The sequence below is a fragment of the Cornus florida genome, unplaced genomic scaffold (assembly GCF_030987335.1).
Source record: "Cornus florida cultivar Cherokee Brave unplaced genomic scaffold, ASM3098733v1 CherokeeBrave_3.0.0_Hap2_Chr10, whole genome shotgun sequence".
NCBI lineage: Eukaryota > Viridiplantae > Streptophyta > Magnoliopsida > Cornales > Cornaceae > Cornus > Cornus florida.
In genome coordinates, this window is record NW_026775580.1 from 5,393,475 (window position 1) to 5,413,784 (window position 20,310).

General features: G+C 38.7%; 1 protein-coding gene across 2 annotated transcripts in view; it reads right to left on the bottom strand.

The window, feature by feature from the left end:
- Positions 1 to 490: 490 nt before the first annotated feature.
- LOC132275933 (uncharacterized) overlaps positions 491 to 20,310 on the bottom strand; it is a 45,261-nt gene continuing 25,441 nt past the window's right edge. For both annotated transcript variants that reach the window (XM_059777144.1, XM_059777143.1), the window contains one exon: positions 491 to 927. In XM_059777144.1, the coding sequence (XP_059633127.1) occupies positions 879 to 927 (49 nt within the window). In that variant the 3' untranslated portion in view covers positions 491 to 878. The remainder of the gene's footprint in view (positions 928 to 20,310) is intronic.

Consider the following 20,310-nt stretch of genomic DNA (forward strand, 5'->3'; position numbering starts at 1 on the left):
TACCACTAATGTTGATCAATAATAAATTGACATGTATTCTTTAATTATCAAATCAAAAATGGTGGAAAGATATTCACTTACCAAATCGGAGATAATGATTTGATTACCATTTATAATTTGATAATTAAAATAAGACGTGTCCATTTATTATTGGTCTAAATCAGCAGTAGATATGTTGTAAATTCTCACTAGTGAGAACTCAAGTATTGTCATCCCCTTTTTAGTCTATAGAGCAATTTTATGGAAAAATCAGTTGTTAACTCGTGCTACCAAGAAAATATGGATTTTAAATAAATCTCCCAAAATCAGCAAAATTAGAGAATCCCTACCAAATATGGATTCCACTACATAGCTCTTACATATTCCAAAGCCCTCCCCCCACAAACTTAGTAAATCACATAAGGGCCCCAACTAAAGTTCCCACATTTCTATCTAATGACAAAATATCCCACGTAATTAAATATAAACAAGGACAAAACCCACTTAAGCATAATTAAATAAAGAGAAAAATATAGGATATCACATGATAATCTTGCAACAGCAGTTAAGGTACAAAATGAAAATTCAGGGTGTTACAGACATTTTCCGGGGAAAAAAAAAAAAAAAAAATTCACAATATGATATATCCATAACGTCTTAACCATAAAACCTAGTATTTAATTGCATGGTATGTATACAAAAAACCATAATAAAGATAGTCGACAGTCATCATCACATTTTTATTTAATACATGGTAAAAAAATTTGATGATGCCTTCTGAATATCTTTTTATCATTTCTTTGTGTTGGGTAGGTTCACTATGCACCTTAAAATAGATAAAAATATCACAACCATATTACAACTTGTATTATATATATGCTTTCATCATAACCAGTCTGCTAGCCGTGGAAACTGTTGCAGCAACCAAGTGACACCTCTGATAGCAACCTGCATAGAAATTAAGAGGAGGTATATTTAAGATGATGTTGGCCTCAAAATCCACAATCCACTTGCTACGGACATAGCAAGATTTTGCAGACAAGTTTAGTTATTATGCTGCAGAGGCGAGTAAATTGTGTTCAGCTTATAGACGCAAGTAAAACGTGTTCAGAATTCTTTGCCAAAACCCTTGTGATCGTGTTCAGAATTCTTTGCCAAAACCCTTGTGAACATGGATCTTACAAAAATATTTGCAGATGTTATGGCGTATTGTGGTCATGGTCTTAAATATAGGCCTACTTCGAGTAAGATTGTACAATAATTTTCATGTAGTCAACCGATATAATTGCGACAAAATCACTTACAAAGTTTGATCAATGAGAAGGTTGACATGGACAATAGTTTTCAAAAAAGAAGAAAACAAAAATGTTCGCTTGAAGAGACCTAAAGTGTTTCACCTAGATAATAAATTAGAGCACAGTAAAGGATGAGATGGGTTGGACTAATATAAGCAAGAGAAATAAAGTTGGAATCTAAAACTGTTCAACTAAAAAGTAGACTAATAAATATAGAGAATGTGACCTGGTGCAGGTTGAGGAGTTGATTTTTGAAAAAATGTAGTGCCACCTCCAATAAGCTATACTAATAAACCATAAATCTACAAGTGATGACATATGTAATCAAATTCACATAAAACCACCAAAAACGAGAGGTTTGTATGGTTCACGTTTTTTAGTACTCGGTTTTGATCAGTTGAAATGTAGAGATAGGGAAATCACATTTAAGTTTCCTATTAGATAAGCAGTTCTTGAAAAGATTTGACAAATATGAACTTCTCTGCTAAGTAAACAAGATAGTCAAAGCCATAATCAAGTAAAATATAGTTTCCTCTCTTAGGGAGGCCCAAGAAAAATAATCACAAGTGTAGAGATAAATATAAGTTGGTTTGAAATTTTGCCCAAGCTCTGATACCACTGTAGTAAGCCCGTTGATGTTGAGATTAATGATCTTGCAAAAAGATTTTTAGCAACAACCAACATAAAAGAACACAACTTGCCACCCTAAAATAAAAATATTAATGATAATAATTAAAATAAAACCAGCCAAAAAATTTAGTGGGATAAAATAATACAATGCCAAGGGACTCTACTAAATCTAAATGAGTGACATCTTCCAACACTGTTGCATGTTAATTTGAATTAGGGGCAGAGCCAAAAGTTTTGATTGGGGACTGGAGGTTTTGGTGGGGAGGAGGTGAACAAGTACCATGCAGTTCAAAACTGAAAATCTTGTCACTTGTAGTATAAATTTTTTTTCTTTTTCAAATTATTATTCTTAGTATTGTTGGTAATTTTTTTTTTTTTTTTTTTCGGAAGGTATTGTTGGGAATTATACCCCTTCATTCGGCATAGCTGAAGCAAGACACAAACAAGCATGCATAAAAATACAATATTTACGTGTTTCGGCTGAACTCGACCTACGTCCACCAAGAGAAGAAATTCCACTATAAGGAACCAAGAAGAGAATATACAATTGTGGCCATTATTGTAGAGAATGCCCACTCACTCACTGCCTCATGAGAAATTACACCGAACCGTGTACTCACACTCTCTACTTAGGTATGGTGTTAGATACTCGAGCCTTTCACGGTCTACCACTCTCTACCCACTCATTCATAATCTCTACCCACTCACGAGTTTGAGTGAAGCTGCATCTCTCTACCCTTCCCACTCTCTTCTCTTCTCGCTCACTCCTCCATTCTATTTTCTTCTCTACCTTCTCCGCCCAACTTTACGTCTATTTATATGGTTTCAAACCCAATTCCTTGTTGGACATTGATTACAATTCTTTGGAGCCCGAGACTTGTGTAACAAGAAATTACTTAATGAAATACAACTCTAAAAATAGAAACCTAATTAGACTAGAATTTGAGAGATAATACATAACAACTATATATATTGAGGAAAATACAATTCAAACAATGAGAAAAAGTGCAACTAAAATAAGTAGAGATGAAAACCAATTAATATGGAAAGATTTATGAGTCAGACATAGAGAAGGGGAAAGGATAAGTTAAAGGTAAAAAGAGAAGTTGTTAAAGTAACACATTGTTAAAGAATTAAAAATAAAAAATAAAATCAACAATTGTTTCAATATTTCCCAAAAAAAAAAAAAATTAGTACTTTGATTTCACTGTGAGGAAGATATTCATTAAGAGAAGAAATGTAACATTTAAACCTCAAAAAGTTCTTAGCATATAAAATTTGGCATTTAACAAACAACAACAAAGAATATTAGCATATATGAAAAAGTTATTGTTGTTGGCATTTTTGTTTTCTTGGTATCACAATTCCTTAGTTTTCCCTAATTCACAATGTCCCTATGACTCGCCGATGGAGATTAACATATAATTCCAAAAAAAAAATCCTGCAAACACCACTTAACGAAAATGTCTGAGAAGGAAGGCTTATGTATTATTAAATATGAGGGGACATTAGTGTAATTTTTCCTTTATTTTTCTCTTGAATTCATATAGTGGATATTATACACGTGTATATTTAAATATAAAATGAAGTAATGATATATCGCAGTAAAGAACCATAGCAATGAACTTATATTTTGTTTGACAAGATGTGAGCTTTCAAAAGTAGACTAAAAAGGTTTAAAATTTTCTAATAGTTGTGAAGGGACACAAGTTATATTTAATTCTAAACTCACAATTTTTGGGGCAATAAATAAGTGTTTTTAAAATTTTGTGATGACCAATTAAAATTTTCTATTAGTTTGGGGACCACGAGTTAAGTTTATATATAATATCTTTTTTGGGGTTATTAATAAATGAGAAATTTGAAAAAATTTAGAGGGAGCATGGTGGCCCCTAGCCCCTCGTCCTCTAGCTCCACAGCCTCCACCCCTGGTTTGAATGACTGCCTGATCTTTTGGGCCCAAGACACTCGAGATCAGCATAAGAAATATTCAGTGCATACAACTGCCGGCTGCAAAACTCCTTCGAGGTTTTGGAATTATTAAGTCCAGTATGAGCCATTCATTTTGAGAAGATTGCCATTAAACTCAATAATTTGGTTATGACGAATACAGGAGGAACCCAAGAGCCAGAAACTGAAGCTATATACAAATCATATCACCGAAAAATCTAAAAGAGAAATAAAAATAGAAATTTTATAGAATCCGAGATTATCCAGACATCCAATAATGAGAAATATTCAGTATTGCCTTTTTTTAACTTATGAAAAGAGATCCCCACGTACATGCCCAAAAGTTTGCCCACATTGCTCCCACAGAACACAGCCCAAACTCCCCATAGACAGAGGCAGAATCCAGTGCACATCAGTCCCTTACAACGATATGCACTACAAGTTTTGCACTACAGTATGACAGAGAAGATTGGTGCTCTACTCAAACCTCTTACACAGAATGCTTTAAGTTTGCTCCATGGTTGCAGTCTAAACAGAGAAAGATATACTATAAAAATGGCTTAACCTTGCAAATAACAAAAAAGGAAGTCGAGCCTGTCACTCCATCAGAGAAACTTTTAGAATGATTTTCACTCCGAACAGATCATGACTGTAAGGAATCCATCACAAAGCATCCTATCCCCGCCCGCATATAAAATAATCATAGTTGTTCTTAGAGAAGGCGTCAACAGAGTCCAACTCCCAATCATAAAGAGATCTAGATGACGTCCCCACTGCATTCTATTTCTCCAAAAACCAGACAATCATAGAAAGCGCCTATGTTTCAAGGAATTCAGAATTATTTGAGGAACAAAACTTTTTTTTTTTTTATAAGTAAAGAATCAATAAAAAGCGTTCAGAAGGGGAGCGCGTCCCATTTACAAGAACAAAACGTAGACCTATGGACCCAATGAATCCAAGAAATCAACAACATCGTCAGAAGAAGAACAATGTCTCCCCTTCACCCAACTACAAATAGATCGAATAATATGAAGTTTCAAAGTTTCCGTAGACACTTCCAATCCTTCAAAACATCTGTTGTTCCTCTCTCTCCATATGCACCACCAAACACAATGTGGAATGGTCCACCAACACTCACGAGCATGACCCCCCACAGGACATCCCCTCCACACTTTAAGCCCCTTGTGGACCGGGGCATCACCCAAGAAATACCGAACAATCCGAAAATAGATTCCAGCAATCATGTACCACAGGGCAGTGTAAAAGTAAGTGAACCGTAGACTCACCATCATTTTTACATAGACAACACCGATTGACCATAATAACGCTTCGCTTCCTCAGGTTATCTAGTGTCAAAATCTTTCCCTACACGACAGTCCACACGAAGAATGCCACCCAAAGTGGAGCCTTAGAAAGCCAAATAGTCTTCCAAGGGAAAGCGACACCAGCAAAGTTGGACAGACACACAAACAAAGAACAAACCTCGAAACCTCCATGGGAAGAGGGAACCCACAGAAGAGCATCATCACCTATGCCACCAACCTCCTGTTGATACAACATATCCAGAAAAGCGCAAGCCTCGTCCATCTCCCAGTCCTAAAAAGAATGCCTAAAACGCACATCCCACGTAATCCCACTACCATCAAGCCGATAGCAATCAACTACAAAGGCAAGTCTATCAGTAGCGACTCTAAAAAGCCTCAAGGAAGAGCAAGACAACGGCTGCTCGCCGCACCATTAGTCCTCCCAAAACCGAACACGTCTACCATCCCGAACTTTGAATCTGATATGAGAGGAAAAATCATCCCATCCTTCCCGAATAAATTTACACACGCCAACTCCTTAAGCGTTAAGGACTGTCAAGCGTTAAGGACTGGGCATGAAGACCACCCACCTCTCTCTTCCCCATACCTACATGAAACAATCCTCCTCCACAGGCACTATCTTTCTCTTCCAAATCTCCACAACCACTTGCCTAATAGGACTCTATTAAAGGGAATCAGCCTCCTAATGCCTAGACCACCCAACTTTACGGGCTTGCAAATCTGCTCCCACTTGACAAGATGGTACTTGAATTCTTCTCCCCTTCCACCCACAAGAAATCCCTTTGAATTTTCTCGATTCTTTCAGCAACAGAACATGGGATCTGGAACAAAGATAGAAAATAAGTGGGAAAGTTTGAGAGAGTGCTCTTAATAAGAGTGACCTTCCCTCCCTTCGACAAATATTGCTTCTTCCACTCCGCCAATCTCACTTTCAGAGAAACATATGCAACCCGACAGCATAATACCTTATAATCTCACTCCCCATCATGATCATCTATTACCACAACATCAACATATTAAAAAAAAACTCCCTACATTCCCTTGTACAAACTCATGTACTCCCTGGAGGTCCACCCTCTAAAGACTATCCCAGAATTGTTCTTCAACAATCAGAAAGGACCCCTGTTTCAAGCAGTATAGAAAAAAACTAAAACAAAACTTTTAGGGGAAAAAAAAAAATGTTAGTAACAGGAGCAAAAAATCCTTTGTCGAAGTAGCCAAAATCCCATCAATTGCGAGGAATGGGGTCTCATCTCGAGCAGGGGTTTGGACTATTTCTTGGAGGACGAGATCACACAAAGGAGGGGGGTTTCTTGCAAAGTTCTTTGGTTGGAAGATTCGAGCAAGAGGTCGAGAGTTTCTTGCAGATCAAACAATGGGATTGAAGGGCTTGGAAAATAGCATATGGGGTTTCGGTCTCGCCTTTTCTGGATACCCTTGTGCTTTTCTGACTTCCGTCACCATCTAAAGAAGCTAGGGTTCTTTAGAGGGCTAGAGAAGGTGCGGGGAGATGCTATGTTGAGGTTGGATAATTGGTGGGTGTGGGATTGGTTACACTAGCATCTTGAAAAAGACGAATAAGAAAAGACAAATTTTGGTGTGTGGGCTCCCAGCCTTCCCCTGCATCTTTCATCGCTTTTTGTGGCTATTTGAGATTAGATAGATGTGGGATGGGCAGAGGTCCAAAGGCAGTGGCAAAAGACATTGATGTTGGTATTGAGGAAGAGGGTAGGGGTGTGCCCAGGTGATGTGGTGACGAACCAGAAATTATTAGGTAGTCCTGGGACCACTACCTAATATACTATGTTACCCGGACTCGGGTACGGGTGTCGGACACGGGTACATGTTTAGAGATCGGATCCACCAATCTATTCAATTATAGGACACGGGAACACGGAATAAAAATATCCAAAATTCGGACATGGGTACTTAGACACAGCATATAACAGAGCTTGAACCACTTATTTACATAAGTATACAGCTATGGTTCAACACATGTGGTTTACAAAAATTGTCTTATACTATAGATCATATATAAAATATTTTGTTATGATGGATTGAATGCCATCTTTTTACTGTATCTCTTTTTTTAAAAAAAAAAAAAAAAAAAAAAAAAAAACCGATCATTAGTTCTAGAATTTATTATTTATTTAGAACCATGCTCATATTGGACACGTCTTAATTATTATACAATAATAAAATTATAACCTATTTATCTAAGTCTCTCAAGTATAGACATTATGTCCTACTATCTCTTTACACAAAAAAAAAAAAAAAAAAGAAAGAAGAAGAAGAAGAAGAGAGATATCCTTGTCATTTGTCTTTTAGTTGGTAAGGTAGATGGTTTTTTACAAGAAAAGTAAGGTAAATGTAAAAGTAAAAAGTAACTGCACAAGGCTCTATATATATTGTTTTTTAAATACTACAAAGAAAAGTAAGCAAGTATCCTAAGAGTGAAAGAGATACGAAGCAAATGTAAAAGTAAGAAAAGTCAAAAAGTAAATGCACTGGGCCCAATGTGATAAAGGAACACAGAAACAAAGAAAATGTGGCAGTAAAAATGACCACTCATCTGCCACACGTCAAACAATTAAATAGAGAGATGAGTGGCATGAATTCACTCTCGCATAAAATTAAAAATCATGTAACAGCCATGCGTTGAAAACAACCATCTTCAACCTTAAAAAAGCCCTAATTTCTAACCAACAGACGCGAGCATGTCTTCTTCAGTCATTGTTCAGTTGTGTCCGATGGAAACAAGGGGTGTCTGACCCATATTTCGTGTCGGTGTCCATGTCGTGTCGTGTCGACACGGATACCCTAACCTAAACTGACGAGTTCAGGTAACATAGCTAATATATGGTCCCGGCTAAGTATAGAAAACCACATCAGTACAAATACAAGTCAACATTGACCAAAAGGCAAGTCAGCAGTAAGGGTGAATCCAGGAATTGTCCATGGGGTGGGCTAATATTTTTTTGGATGAGGTAATAATATTTTTTTTTTTTTTTTTTGCTGAGCTAAAATTAGGTATAATTTTTTTTTGGGGTGGGCTCAAGCTTGCCCCCTGGATTCGTCAGTAGCAGTGAGCAAAACAAAGCAAACAGCTTCTCTCCAACATCAACTTTTTCTCTCCCCTGTGCTATCTAAACTCCATCCATGAATAGTGCAAAAACTTCTTTCATTCCTGAACCGATCGAGCCCAAAAATCTGATTTCACAGACAAATATAAAAATAAAAATAAAAATTCAAGACTTCTTTCATTCTCTTTTTTCATAACAGAATAAAAACTTTCAAGATTCAAATATCAACTGTATGGATTGGCATTCAATTCTTGAGGAAAAGAACAAAAACGGAGTGATAAAAAAACAAGATGTATATCAGCAACTATTTGCGAGTTTGAACATCATGAGAGAGAGTCTATTCCAAATAAAGAAAACCCTGTGGGAAAACAAAGAAATTTTGATTGAAAATGTTAGGAAAAAAGAAGACCAAGATGAAAATTTTGAGGAGAACATAGCCATATGAGTGATGATCCAACAAAGCCATATAAATGCTCACAGTTACTAACAAAATCCAGGAAGAGGAAAAAGAGAGAACCAAAGAATCAAAGTTACCAACGAAACTTAATATGTGCAGAGAAGAGAGAAATAGTTGATTTGGGAGAGAAGCTTCTGACTTGTCTTTTAGTCGATGCTGACTTGTCCTTTTGGTCGATGCTGACTTGTATTTGCACTGATGTAGTTTTCTATAATTGGCCAAGATCACATATTAGGTGGTGGTCCCGGGACTACCTAATAATTTCTCCCAACAGGGGTGATAGAAGAAATTAATGGGATGCAGCTGGCAACAACAATTTGAATCTGGGGTTGGACAGGTAACGTCAATGAGACGTGGGTGTTGGCCAGATTTTATTTTATGAGGAGAAATCATGGGCCTAGAACTCAAGCCCAATTCAAATGGGGTGGGGAGACCCAGTAAGTTGGAAAGAGCGCCCCATGAGATGGGGTGGATTTTTAACCCTTCAAACATGTTGGTCCCACAGGGAGGGATCCAAGGCTCAAAATAACGGGCCAAACGTTAGAAAGCCTAAAAGCAAGGAAATTCCTTTGCCTAAGGGCAAGATCAATTTGGACCAATTCCAAGTTTGAAGATTCATCAAGACAGTCAACCAGGGCTATTCAAAAGTTAGATGTGGAAGCCTTGCAAGGGGCTAGTTAAATAAATAAATAAATTTGCGTCAGAATCAAGTCAGCCAGGTCCATATCAGCCAAAAATAGGCCAACAGACGTATAGGAACCTGGCAGAGAAGTAAAAATGCTCAAGGCAGGAGGCCCAATGCTCATTTTAAGCGTAATCTTAAGGTTAGTTTTCAAAACACAGCGGCACCCATCCTCCTTTGGCTTCATCACTAGGGTTTGCAGGAATGAGTTCGATTAAGATTGAAGTCGGAGAATGCTCATGTAAAGTGTGGGGAGCCTCCGGCGGTTAGGTTGCTATAGGCGAAGCAGGGGAGGATGCGGATGAGTTGGGAAATCGGGAGACAAAGATCGGTTGTCCTTTGGTGTGTAACACGGTACCTGCTTAAGTGCATAAACTAATGAATCAGCATGTGAAAACCCATACGTCTGAGGTGTCCAAGTCTCCCTCTTAGGCCTGTCTCTAGCCATACTGTATTGCTGCAATTGTGCATCTCCCTCATCCCGAAATTGCACCTGCTCATCAATCGACCGATCAGGATCATCCTCTAACTGAACATCTACATGCTCCATGATAGGCGCTGAAAAGTGCGCATTTAAACCCTTTAAGCTTGAGTGTTCTAGGACCTTATTCTATCTTATTTTCCTGTTTTAGTCTAATTTCATGTTACGTCCCTTTTCAGGCACATATCCCAAAATAAGTCAGTTCAGCTGAATTAGAGCATTAAAGAAGCAATCTCAAGCTTAGTGGAAGCAAAGTAGTGCAAAAGCCCTCTTTAATCGATCGAACCAAGCTCCGATCGATCACACTGTGATCGTTCCAACCATGCCATGATGGATCGAGCCTTTTGTCCTTACCTGCAGGAAAATTTCCCTTTTCAATCGATCCAACCTCTCCTTCGATCGATCGAACATTTTTTATCTTATCCTCACCTACCACTTTTGTCCTTTTTCCAAAAATATCCCAAAAATATCTCAGCTTTGTCATTATTCAAAAAGGCGCTGCCATAGTTCGATCGATCTAAGCACCCTTGTGATCAATCGAACTGCCTCAAGTGCGTGAAAAACATAATTCCAGCCAACGTAAAAGTGTGCTCGTGGTGCAATCATTTAGAGGCCCTAGTGCACGAGGTCTGACCATTGGGTGTGACATTTAAGCTATCTATATAAGGATTTTGGCTATTTTGAGTAAATATACAATATAAAGGTCAGAGGAAGCTAGAGATTAGAGGGAGAGAAATACACCATTTGGAGAAAGCTCTTCCACTCATCTAGGGTTTCTACCAACAAGAGGAGGATCATTTCTACTATGGAGATGGCCCTTGAGAGTTGGATGACAACATCAATGAGTGGCTAAACCATTCTCTTGGGGCTAGAGATAGCCCTAAGCATGCCTCTTAGACTTTGATGCTTTGTAATTAAAGAGGATTTGTGTTATAATTATTGTCTTGACATCTTATATACACAAATCTTGTTTCTACAATGATTTGTGTAGTTCAATACTTCCAATTGATCATTTAATTCTATTCATATGTCTATGTATGCTAGGATGAATGTTCATGTGTTTATTTTTAGGTTTTGTGACATTGATGCATGTCTATGTGCGTTGATATTGAATCTAGTGATGGTCAAGGCATGGTGCTTAAATAAATTACTCTTGCGGTTTGTTTAATGGTACATACTTATTTCTTGATGGATTGTGCCTCCTCCTTAGTTTAATTAGTTTAATTTTCATGTCACTAGCATAATTGTAATGTAATTGCCTTACTTTCTTAGATAGGAGGACAATATATGCTTGTTGTTTGATTTTTCATGCTTATGAATGCAAGTAGTATATTTCTCTAATTTAATGAGTGTGCATTAATTGTGGACTTATGAAAGGATTAATGGCTTAATTTGATATGTTGTGCTATTCACTAGATTGGCTAGACAATGTATGCTTAATTGGTTATCCATGCTTGATATTCAATTAATGGCACACACTTCCATTTACAACACTTAATCCCCCTAATCCATCAAACATTGAATGTCTAGGAAGGCAATGCTTAGTGATGAACTCTAAGTCCCAAGACCCCTCTCTTATCTTCTTTACACCTCATTTTACTCTAGTTGCTTTACATTGCATTTGTCTAGTTTACATTATAGTCTAATTCAACCACCAAATCATCTTTTGATCATTCGACCTACTAATCCAACGTTGATTTCCAAGCAAAAATACATTCCATTTCCCTTGAGACGATCCCTACTTACTCTAGCTACATTAGTAGTTAATAGTGGTAGTGGCATTCTATAAATTTAAACTTAGCCACACTACGCACTTTTCTTGCAACTAGGTATTGACCACACCAAGTTTTGGCGCCGTTGCCGGGGATTTTGGCAACGTCGTATTTTTTGGAAATCAATTAGGAATTAGTACTCTTTTGATCTTGTCTTTATTTTTATTTTACTTTGGTTACTTATTGTGTTTGTTCTTGATTGGCTAGGTGCATTGAGCTAAGAGAGTGAAGCAAAAGGATTCTAAAGCAAAAAGGAGCAAGCTAAGCTAAGCTAAGCTAAGCATAAAAAGCTAAAAATCTAAAAAAATTGCAAAGCAAAGCAAGGCAAAGCAAAAAGTGAAAGTAATTTGAAGTTGCTTCAGGACCCTTTGTGAGCTTTTCTAACTCTATCTCTAGCTAAATCATCGGCCCGCGTGGTGGCAAGTTTTTAATTTCTTATATAAATTGTGAGCCCATGTGGAGGCAATTTACTTTTCTTGCATATTGTTCGAAGCATGGGAGTATGGGATCAATATATGTGGAGGTTTGTTTATTGATTTGTTGCGAAGGAGAAATGCTTGTTACATACTTCTTGTTGACTTGTTGTTTGTTTTGTTAGTGCATGCATGGTCGTAGATCATTGAATCCTACTCTTGTCCCACTTAATTTGAATCTTGAATCCATTGTTCGCAATCCTAGGGGAAGGTGTAACTCTCGTGACTCCATTTCATCAATGGAGGACATTAATGAGGACCATGTGGAGGACCTTGGTCACATCGACCAACAAGGTATCCTCCACCCTAATGTGCATCATGACAACATTCAAGTACCATTAGGCATGCCAAGACCATTCCACAACAACAAGGCCATGTTCCATTGGGAATGCCTCGGCCAATTTTTGTTCCACCTCAACCTCCCATAGTTCAAGGCAATCACGGTGCTCGTGTAATGCCGCCGGTTGTGAATCCCCCTCTCGCTTTGAGAGATCATTATGTGTCAAATGAATATAATGCACCGACATGCATTCAATTACCTCTATTTAGAGCACACCATTATGAAATTAAACCACAAACTATTCAAATGCTTCCCAATTATCATGGACTTCCAAGTGAAGAACCTTACAAGCATTTAGATGAGTTTCTTGAAGTGTGTTCCACCGTGAAATACACGGACATGCCGGAAGAGGTTTTGCGGTTAAAACTCTTCCCTTTCACCCTTAAGGATAAGGCAAAATATTGGTTCAACAATCTAAGACCTTTTTCGATAACTTCTTGGGCAAAGATGCAATAAGAGTTCTTGAAAAAGTATTATCTGGTTTCAAAGACCAATTCAATGAGATTCTCAATTCGAAAGTTTTCTCAAGGGGAGGGGGAAATGTTTCATGAGGCATAGGGGCGCCTAAATGACTTGCTTAGGAAGTGTCCACATCACGGCATTCCTAAATGGCAATTGGTGCAATTTTTCTTTGAAAGTTTGTCGGATAATCATAAAGGAATGGTAGATGCTTCCATAGGTGGTTCATATCTTGATAGGCATGAAGATGATGCATGGCGTCTATATGAGAGCATGAGTGAGAATTCAATGCATCGATCCTTGTCTTCCAAAAATGGTAGAAACATACGTGGAAGGAAGAATGTTGGCTTATATCAAGTTGACAATTCCAATGACATAACCGCCGAAGTGAAATCTTTATCCCAAAGGTTTGATCAATTCTTAATCAACCAAAATTCGGCGAATCAAGTGTCTTCCTCCCCTAGCCATACTCATCATACTTCCAATGAAGCTTGCATAACTTGTTCTAGTGTTTTACATTCTACTTCCAATTATCCCCATGGACATGTGCAAAGTGAGCACCATGAACAAGTGAATGCCGCATTTGTCAACCAAGGGAATAATCCCTATGGCACTCATTACAATGCCGGGTGGAGGAACCATCCAAACTTCTCTTGGAAAAGCCAAGAGGAAGGTTCAAACCCTCCCCAAAGTGGTTTTCAAGGCAAGTATGTTCCGCCCCCAATGCAAAGCCAAGGTTCCCAAGTTATAGATCATCTTTCCAAGCATCACATGGAAACCAATTTAGAATTTTCCTAATCAATCTTCATATTCTCAAGGAAATTCTAGGAGTCCCGCTTTTAAGGAAAAAGTGTTGACCGCTTTGGGTACTTTGGAGGCAAATACCCAATTACTTCATTCTCATTCCCAATCCATTGCAAAGCTAGAAACCCAAGTCGGGCAAATAGCTAGTACATTGAATGCTAGGGAAAAGGGGAAAATGCATTTGAATCCACCAGCAAAGCAACAATTTGTTGTGGAGACCAATTCCTCCTCGGAAGGTCACACAATTGAACATGTCAATGCGGTAACAATCTTGAGAAGTGGAAGAATTGTGGATAATCAAGTTGGTATTCAAAATGAAAAGAGTGAACCGGTGCAACCAAAAGTTGACACCCGTCCTGTCTCACATCCTATTCCTCCTTCATTACATGTGAAAGAACCCTTTGTTGAGATATCATTTGGAAAGTGTTTTGAAAAAGGATTTTGAAAAAGTTTTTGAACCCAAGGCTCCATTTTGGGATGCCTTACAAGGATCCAATTCTTTTGACAAACAAGGCAAAGTAAATGAGATAATTGAAGTCTTTAGGCAAGTGAAGATTAATCTTCCTCTCTTGGATGCAATTAGACAAATTCCGGCCTATGCCAAATTCTTGAAAGATCTTTGCACCATTAAGAGGAAGAACAAGAGCCAAACACCAAAAAGAGTTGTTTTGACCGTGCAAGTAAGCTCCATTTTACAACATAACACACTCCCAAAATTCAAAGACCCTGGTTCACCTACTACTTCTTGCATCATTAGTGATCATGTCATTAACCGTGCTCTTCTTGATTTAGGAGAAAGTGTGAACCTTCTTCCATATTCAGTCTATGTTCAATTAGGCTTATGGGATTTAAAACCGACTTTGATAGTGTTGCAACTAGCCAACCGATCCATAAAAAAGCCTCGGGGTATTATTGAGGATGTGTTGATCAAAATTGATAAGTTCTTCTTCTCGGTCAATTTTGTAGTCATCGACACAGAACCGGTCACAAATCCCAAGAGCCAAACTCCCATTATCCTTGGCCGTCCCTTCTTGGCAACTGCTAATGCCAACATTAATTGCAAGACGGGGATAATGAAAAATTCATTTGGCCATATGAAGGTGAAGTTAAACATTTTCAATCCAACCCCCAATTCTTTGGACAAGTATGAAGAAGTGTGTGTTGTCGAAAAATGTCTTGAAAATGAATTTGACAAAAATGAGTCTTTGCTTGGTATTAAACAATCAGGTGTTTTGCCTTCTAAAAAGTCTTCAAAAGGAAATATTTTCAAACCAAGTATTGCAAGGGCATGGAAGCCCAAAGATTTTGTTGATCAAGGACCATCAATCTCACTTGAATCAAACCCAACAATTTCCTTAGGGAATAGTTTGTTGGGTGGGGTTCAAAATTCTTTTCACCCCATTAAGGAGGGGATGCATAGCAAGATTTTTTATCCGGGCTAAAAGAGCCCAACATCTTGCTAGAGACGTTAAACACTAGCATTCGTAGGGTTTTCAACCCTATTCCTTCCTCATTTCTATTTTATTTCTTTTCTTGCGTCGTCTAGATATACTTTGGGATCATACATGTTGTTTGGGACTTTGTTGGGAAATGCATGCCCCTTCATCTTCAAATTAGGCATTTAATGCCTGTTCGATCGATCACATGAGATATCCGATCAATCGAACATCATCTCTGTATATTTTCAAGTCTCTGCTCCATCCTGCAAAAATTCTCTGCATATTTCATCACTCTGTGCATCGTTCGACCTTTCCATCCGATCGATCCAAGTATCCCTCGATTCCAGTTTCCCCTTCGATCGATCTCAGTTCTATACTTAGAAATTTTTTGAATCTCTGCATATTTTAGGTTTCTGTGTATAGTTCGAAGTTTTCAGCAGGTTCTCAAATCTTTGATCGATCGAGTTTAGATCGATCATTCTTCAATCGATCTGTGTTTTTCCCTTTGACTTTGAATTTTTAAATTTCAAAATTCAAATTCAAAAAATAAATAAATAAATAAATTCCAAAATCCAAAAATATTTTAAATTTTCAAAATTCAAAAATTTTCAAAAATATTTTGTCTTTTTGCAGGTTCGATCGATTTGATCACCTTCATGATCGATCAATGTTCAATCGATCCAATGACCCATGTGATCGATCACACAAGTCGGGACCAGTTTTAAAAAAATGACCCAAGGGTCATTCGGATCGATTCTCACATGGATCCAAAGCCCTCTCTCTCTCTTTCTCTCCCGGCACTCTTCTTCGTCTTCCCCACCTCCGGCGAGACTCCGGCGAGTCCCAAAGCTTCATTTCCTCCATCTCCGACCTCGATCATCTCTCTCTCTCTCTCTCGGTCTTCTCTTCTCGGATTTGGGTAAGTTCAAGCATCCTTTTTAATTTTGAAGTTGATTCAAGTTGAATTTGTTGCCATGCTTAGATTAGAAACCTTCCATGATTGATTTTGTTGCCGTTTTTAGAATTTCAAGCATGTGTATATATATGTATATATGTGTATATATAGATTATGTTTCCGAATTTGGATCGGGGGTCACGTGCCATTTTAAGTGACCAAATTTGCATTGTTGAGGTGTATAGGGGGTCACGAGCCTTGAAGTGACCAATGGGATACGCCTATGTCTTCCACGCCGCGAACGGGTGACTTTTCATTTCTCAGTAGGTTCGATCGATCACACTAATGCTCTGATCGATCAGAGCACGATCGATCCAATACATGTCATGATCGATCCAACTTAGATCGATCACATTTTTCTATGATCGTTCGAACTTCACTGTTTTTTGCATATTGATGCTCCTATACTCTCACTTGTGTCCATGCTATTATATTTATGCCCAATGCCTATGCTTTCCACATTGATTGCATTCCATACTTATCATGTCTAGCATGTTTCACGCTTTTTAATAATTCACTGTCTATACTTGGCTGCATCACCACCACTTGCATAGATAGGTTCATGTGCTTATATTCTGAGTTGTCTATCTCAATCTAACAAGCATGTTTCTATCTTTTGTGCATTCATTTCTGCATCTTATATACTGTTTCCTATTACTGACTACAATTGCAAGTGTTTCTTTCTTTTTGCAGGCCATGACTTGGTTTAAGACCACAGCCCACCGGACATATGACTGCCGAGTACGGCAGAGAGTAGAGGAGCCTGAGGAGACAACTCCTGCACAGTCCGAGCACTCCTCCTCCTCCCCTTCCTCTTCTTCTTCTTCAGCTTCTTCATCTTCAAAGGAGGCCGAGGCCACGCCACCTCTTTCACCTATTCCCGTGCCACCACCGGCACAGCCTGGTATGGTCTGCAACCGAGTTGAGCGGAGATATTCACGCCTTGCAGTAGCGCATGAGTCCATTTTTTATGAGGTGTTCTTTGCCCGGTCGATCACAACCAAGTGGTCTTATGATGAGATCTATCGCCGCCATATCTCTCCTATCTTGGCCCCGGTGGCCAATCCAGTTTACCCGAGGCTCGTCCGGTTGTTCTATCAGAACCTTCGGCCAACTCCGAGTAACTTGGCCGAGTTGCGGACTACTATTGATGGGCACCTTATCCGCATCACTGTAGAGACTCTGGCGACATCTACTCAATGCCCACATGCCTCCCTCCAGGCATAGATTACCCGATTCTACAGAGGCCCTCATTGGCCGACATGGCCACAACTCTTCACGGCACCATCACTGCCGTCGACACTTACGCCACTAGGACCTACTTGCTCGACAGTATGTGATTCTTTGATTCGGTTTTATACCGAAATGTTTTTATGGCGGGCCACAAAATTCAGAGGCGGGTAAATTTCTTAGCAGCTCTATATGCCATCTTCACAGGGCATTGGTTTTCAATTCCTGCACTCTACTGGAGTGTTATGATGAAGCTATATACAGACTACATCAGCAAGAGCAAGCCGAAGCGGCCCAAATTCCTCCCCGTTGCACATTTGATCACTCAGATCCTTCGGGACCAGCATTATCCATTTCACCCAGAGGAGCACACTGAGATTGGGGCTTGCCACTATAGCAAGAAGGACTAGAATAAGAGCTACAATGCTCTTATTAAGAGTCTAGAGGTCGAGGCCGCCTAGGCAGCAGCAGCAGATGCAGCGGCAAAGGCACCTGTGGCAGAGGGCGCTTTTATAGATATTGACCTAGAGCAGGAGCCTCTAGTGGGGTCACCACAACATTCTCAGGAGCAGAGCCAGGACGAGCATCAGTATTGTGATCCAGTCATTCCTGACGCTCAGGCCCAGACACCCAGCTTAGGGGAGCGTATCCAGACTCTAGAGGATGCGGTCATGTCCCTCTGAGTAGATGTGACCACTCTCCGCACGAATGTTATGACTGTGCTGCAGGGCATTTCTAGAGATATCCGGGGTTTACGCCCTACTGGACCGTCTTCATCTGCTTGACCTCCCTCTCTCTCTCTATCATTTATATATGACTGTGTGTTAGACTGATATCTTGATCTTGCTACTATATTTTTACAGCCAGCCTATTGGCCGAATTCCTATAATTTACATTATACTATTTTTATTTTATTTTTATTCATGATATTTTGGATGTCCGGTTCTTTTATTGATATATCTATTGTTCATTGACTCTATTATCAGGTGCATCCCAGTGACTTCAGTGAGAGAGTGCTGCCTATATTTTTCAGAACCACATTTATTCCTCTCACTTTATTTCATTTACTATCCCACTTGCACTCGCATGCTCACTGTGCACCATTATTATCCCATTTGTTATCTGATGAGGTTTCATCCCAGTGCCATCTTTTCAGGACCACAGTTAATCCCAAGTTTGGGGGGGTTATACCACCCACTTCGGATACTTGTGTCCCAACCATTCATTGCCATAGCTACACTGGTATACTATTTCTCTTTCTTTTGTTCTCTTTGCACATTGAGAACATTATGCTATTTAAGTTTTGGGGTAATGTGTGTTCTTTGCATTCAATTCGAGATTTTGAACAGGATTTATGTATTTGAGGGATTTTCTATGATTGGTCCACGACTAACTATGATTTTGATCTTTTGAGAACTATATTGCTTAGAGTTTAAAAATTGCTTGACTTGAGAGTCCAATACTCCTTGTATGCCTTGTGGATGCCATTTAGGAGTAAATTTTTCAAAAGATTGATATCATGCATGCATTTGTGGTCCACATCATCTTGATTTTGTGATTGTTTTGAGATTCACTCTATGATTCTACACTAGCACAGGCGCACACTAGCATTCATTTGTGGGGGTACATGCTTTGTTGATTATTGATTTGGTTATATCCCAATTGCGCTACTAGTGCAATGAAAATTTTCATTCTTGATAAAGATGGATAGCAAACCCTTTTCATTGAGTAGCCGGGATTCTAGCCTCATCAAGCACTGAATTTCTCGCGCCGAAAGGTGGAGGGCCCAAACTCTAGGTTAATAACTTGATGAACAAAAAACAACAACAACAAAGTTGTTGGAAAAGCAAATAAAAAAATGAGGACTTCTCCCAAAAGGTGAGAAGTGGGAAATGATTAGATGGAGGTTGTTTTGATTTGTAACCTAGTTGATTTGAGCTTGCAAGTCCTTAGGGGTGTTTAAACACCTAATGCCCTAAAGCCGTCCGGTTTGGGAGTCATTGACCTAACGCTCGATCTCATGGATCGCTAGAAAGCTTAATAGATTAACACATTGCACTATGCTTCCATCTTTGATCCTTACATATATAAATAAATAAATAATAAAAAAAAAATCGAGTGAAAAGAATAAACACACCTAGTTAACTAAAGTTTTAATAAAAGGTCTATTCTTTGTCTTGATGATCGGTACTAGATTTGTGTGCTAGTTTGAGGCCAGATGTGATCATTTCTTTAGTTGGCTTAGATAGCAACATATTTGATGCCGGTTCACTTAAAAAAGATTCTAGAGTTGCTTTAATTTTCATAATCATTGTCTTGATGTGTGGAGGATCATATTTGCTTGCTTGATGTTGAGATTTTGGGAGATTGCTTGGAAATGGTTGAAAAATTGCGTACTTGAGGAAGCTTTCTCCCAATGCTTGTTTGAATTATTGGTGCCTCTTTAGTGAGAAAGAGCTTAATGTTTGTAAGTATCATTTCTGGAAACCCTCACGAGACTTCACTCATCCACTAGGGATACCCTAGGGGTTTAAAAGACTTGTTGCATGTACTAAATGCAATCGTGTTCCCTACGAAAGTGGCGTTATCCATTTATTGCTTTCTAGTTCATAGTTGTATAATTGTTCATTTCTTTATTTTCTTCGTAGTTCATTGCTAGGGACTAGCAATATTTAAGTTTGTGGGTGTGATAAGCGCTAACAAGTGCACATTTAAACCCTTTAAGCTCGAGTGTTCTAGGACCTTATTCTATCTTATTTTCCTATTTTAGTCTAATTTCATGTTATGTCCCTTTTCAGGCACTTATCCCCAAAATAAGTCAATTCAGCTGAATTAAAGCATTAAAGAAGCAATGTCAAGCTTAGTGGAAGAAAGGAGCAAAGTGAAAGCAAAGTAGTGCAAGAAGCCCTCTTCGATCGATCGAACCAAGCTCCGATCGATCACACTATGATCATTC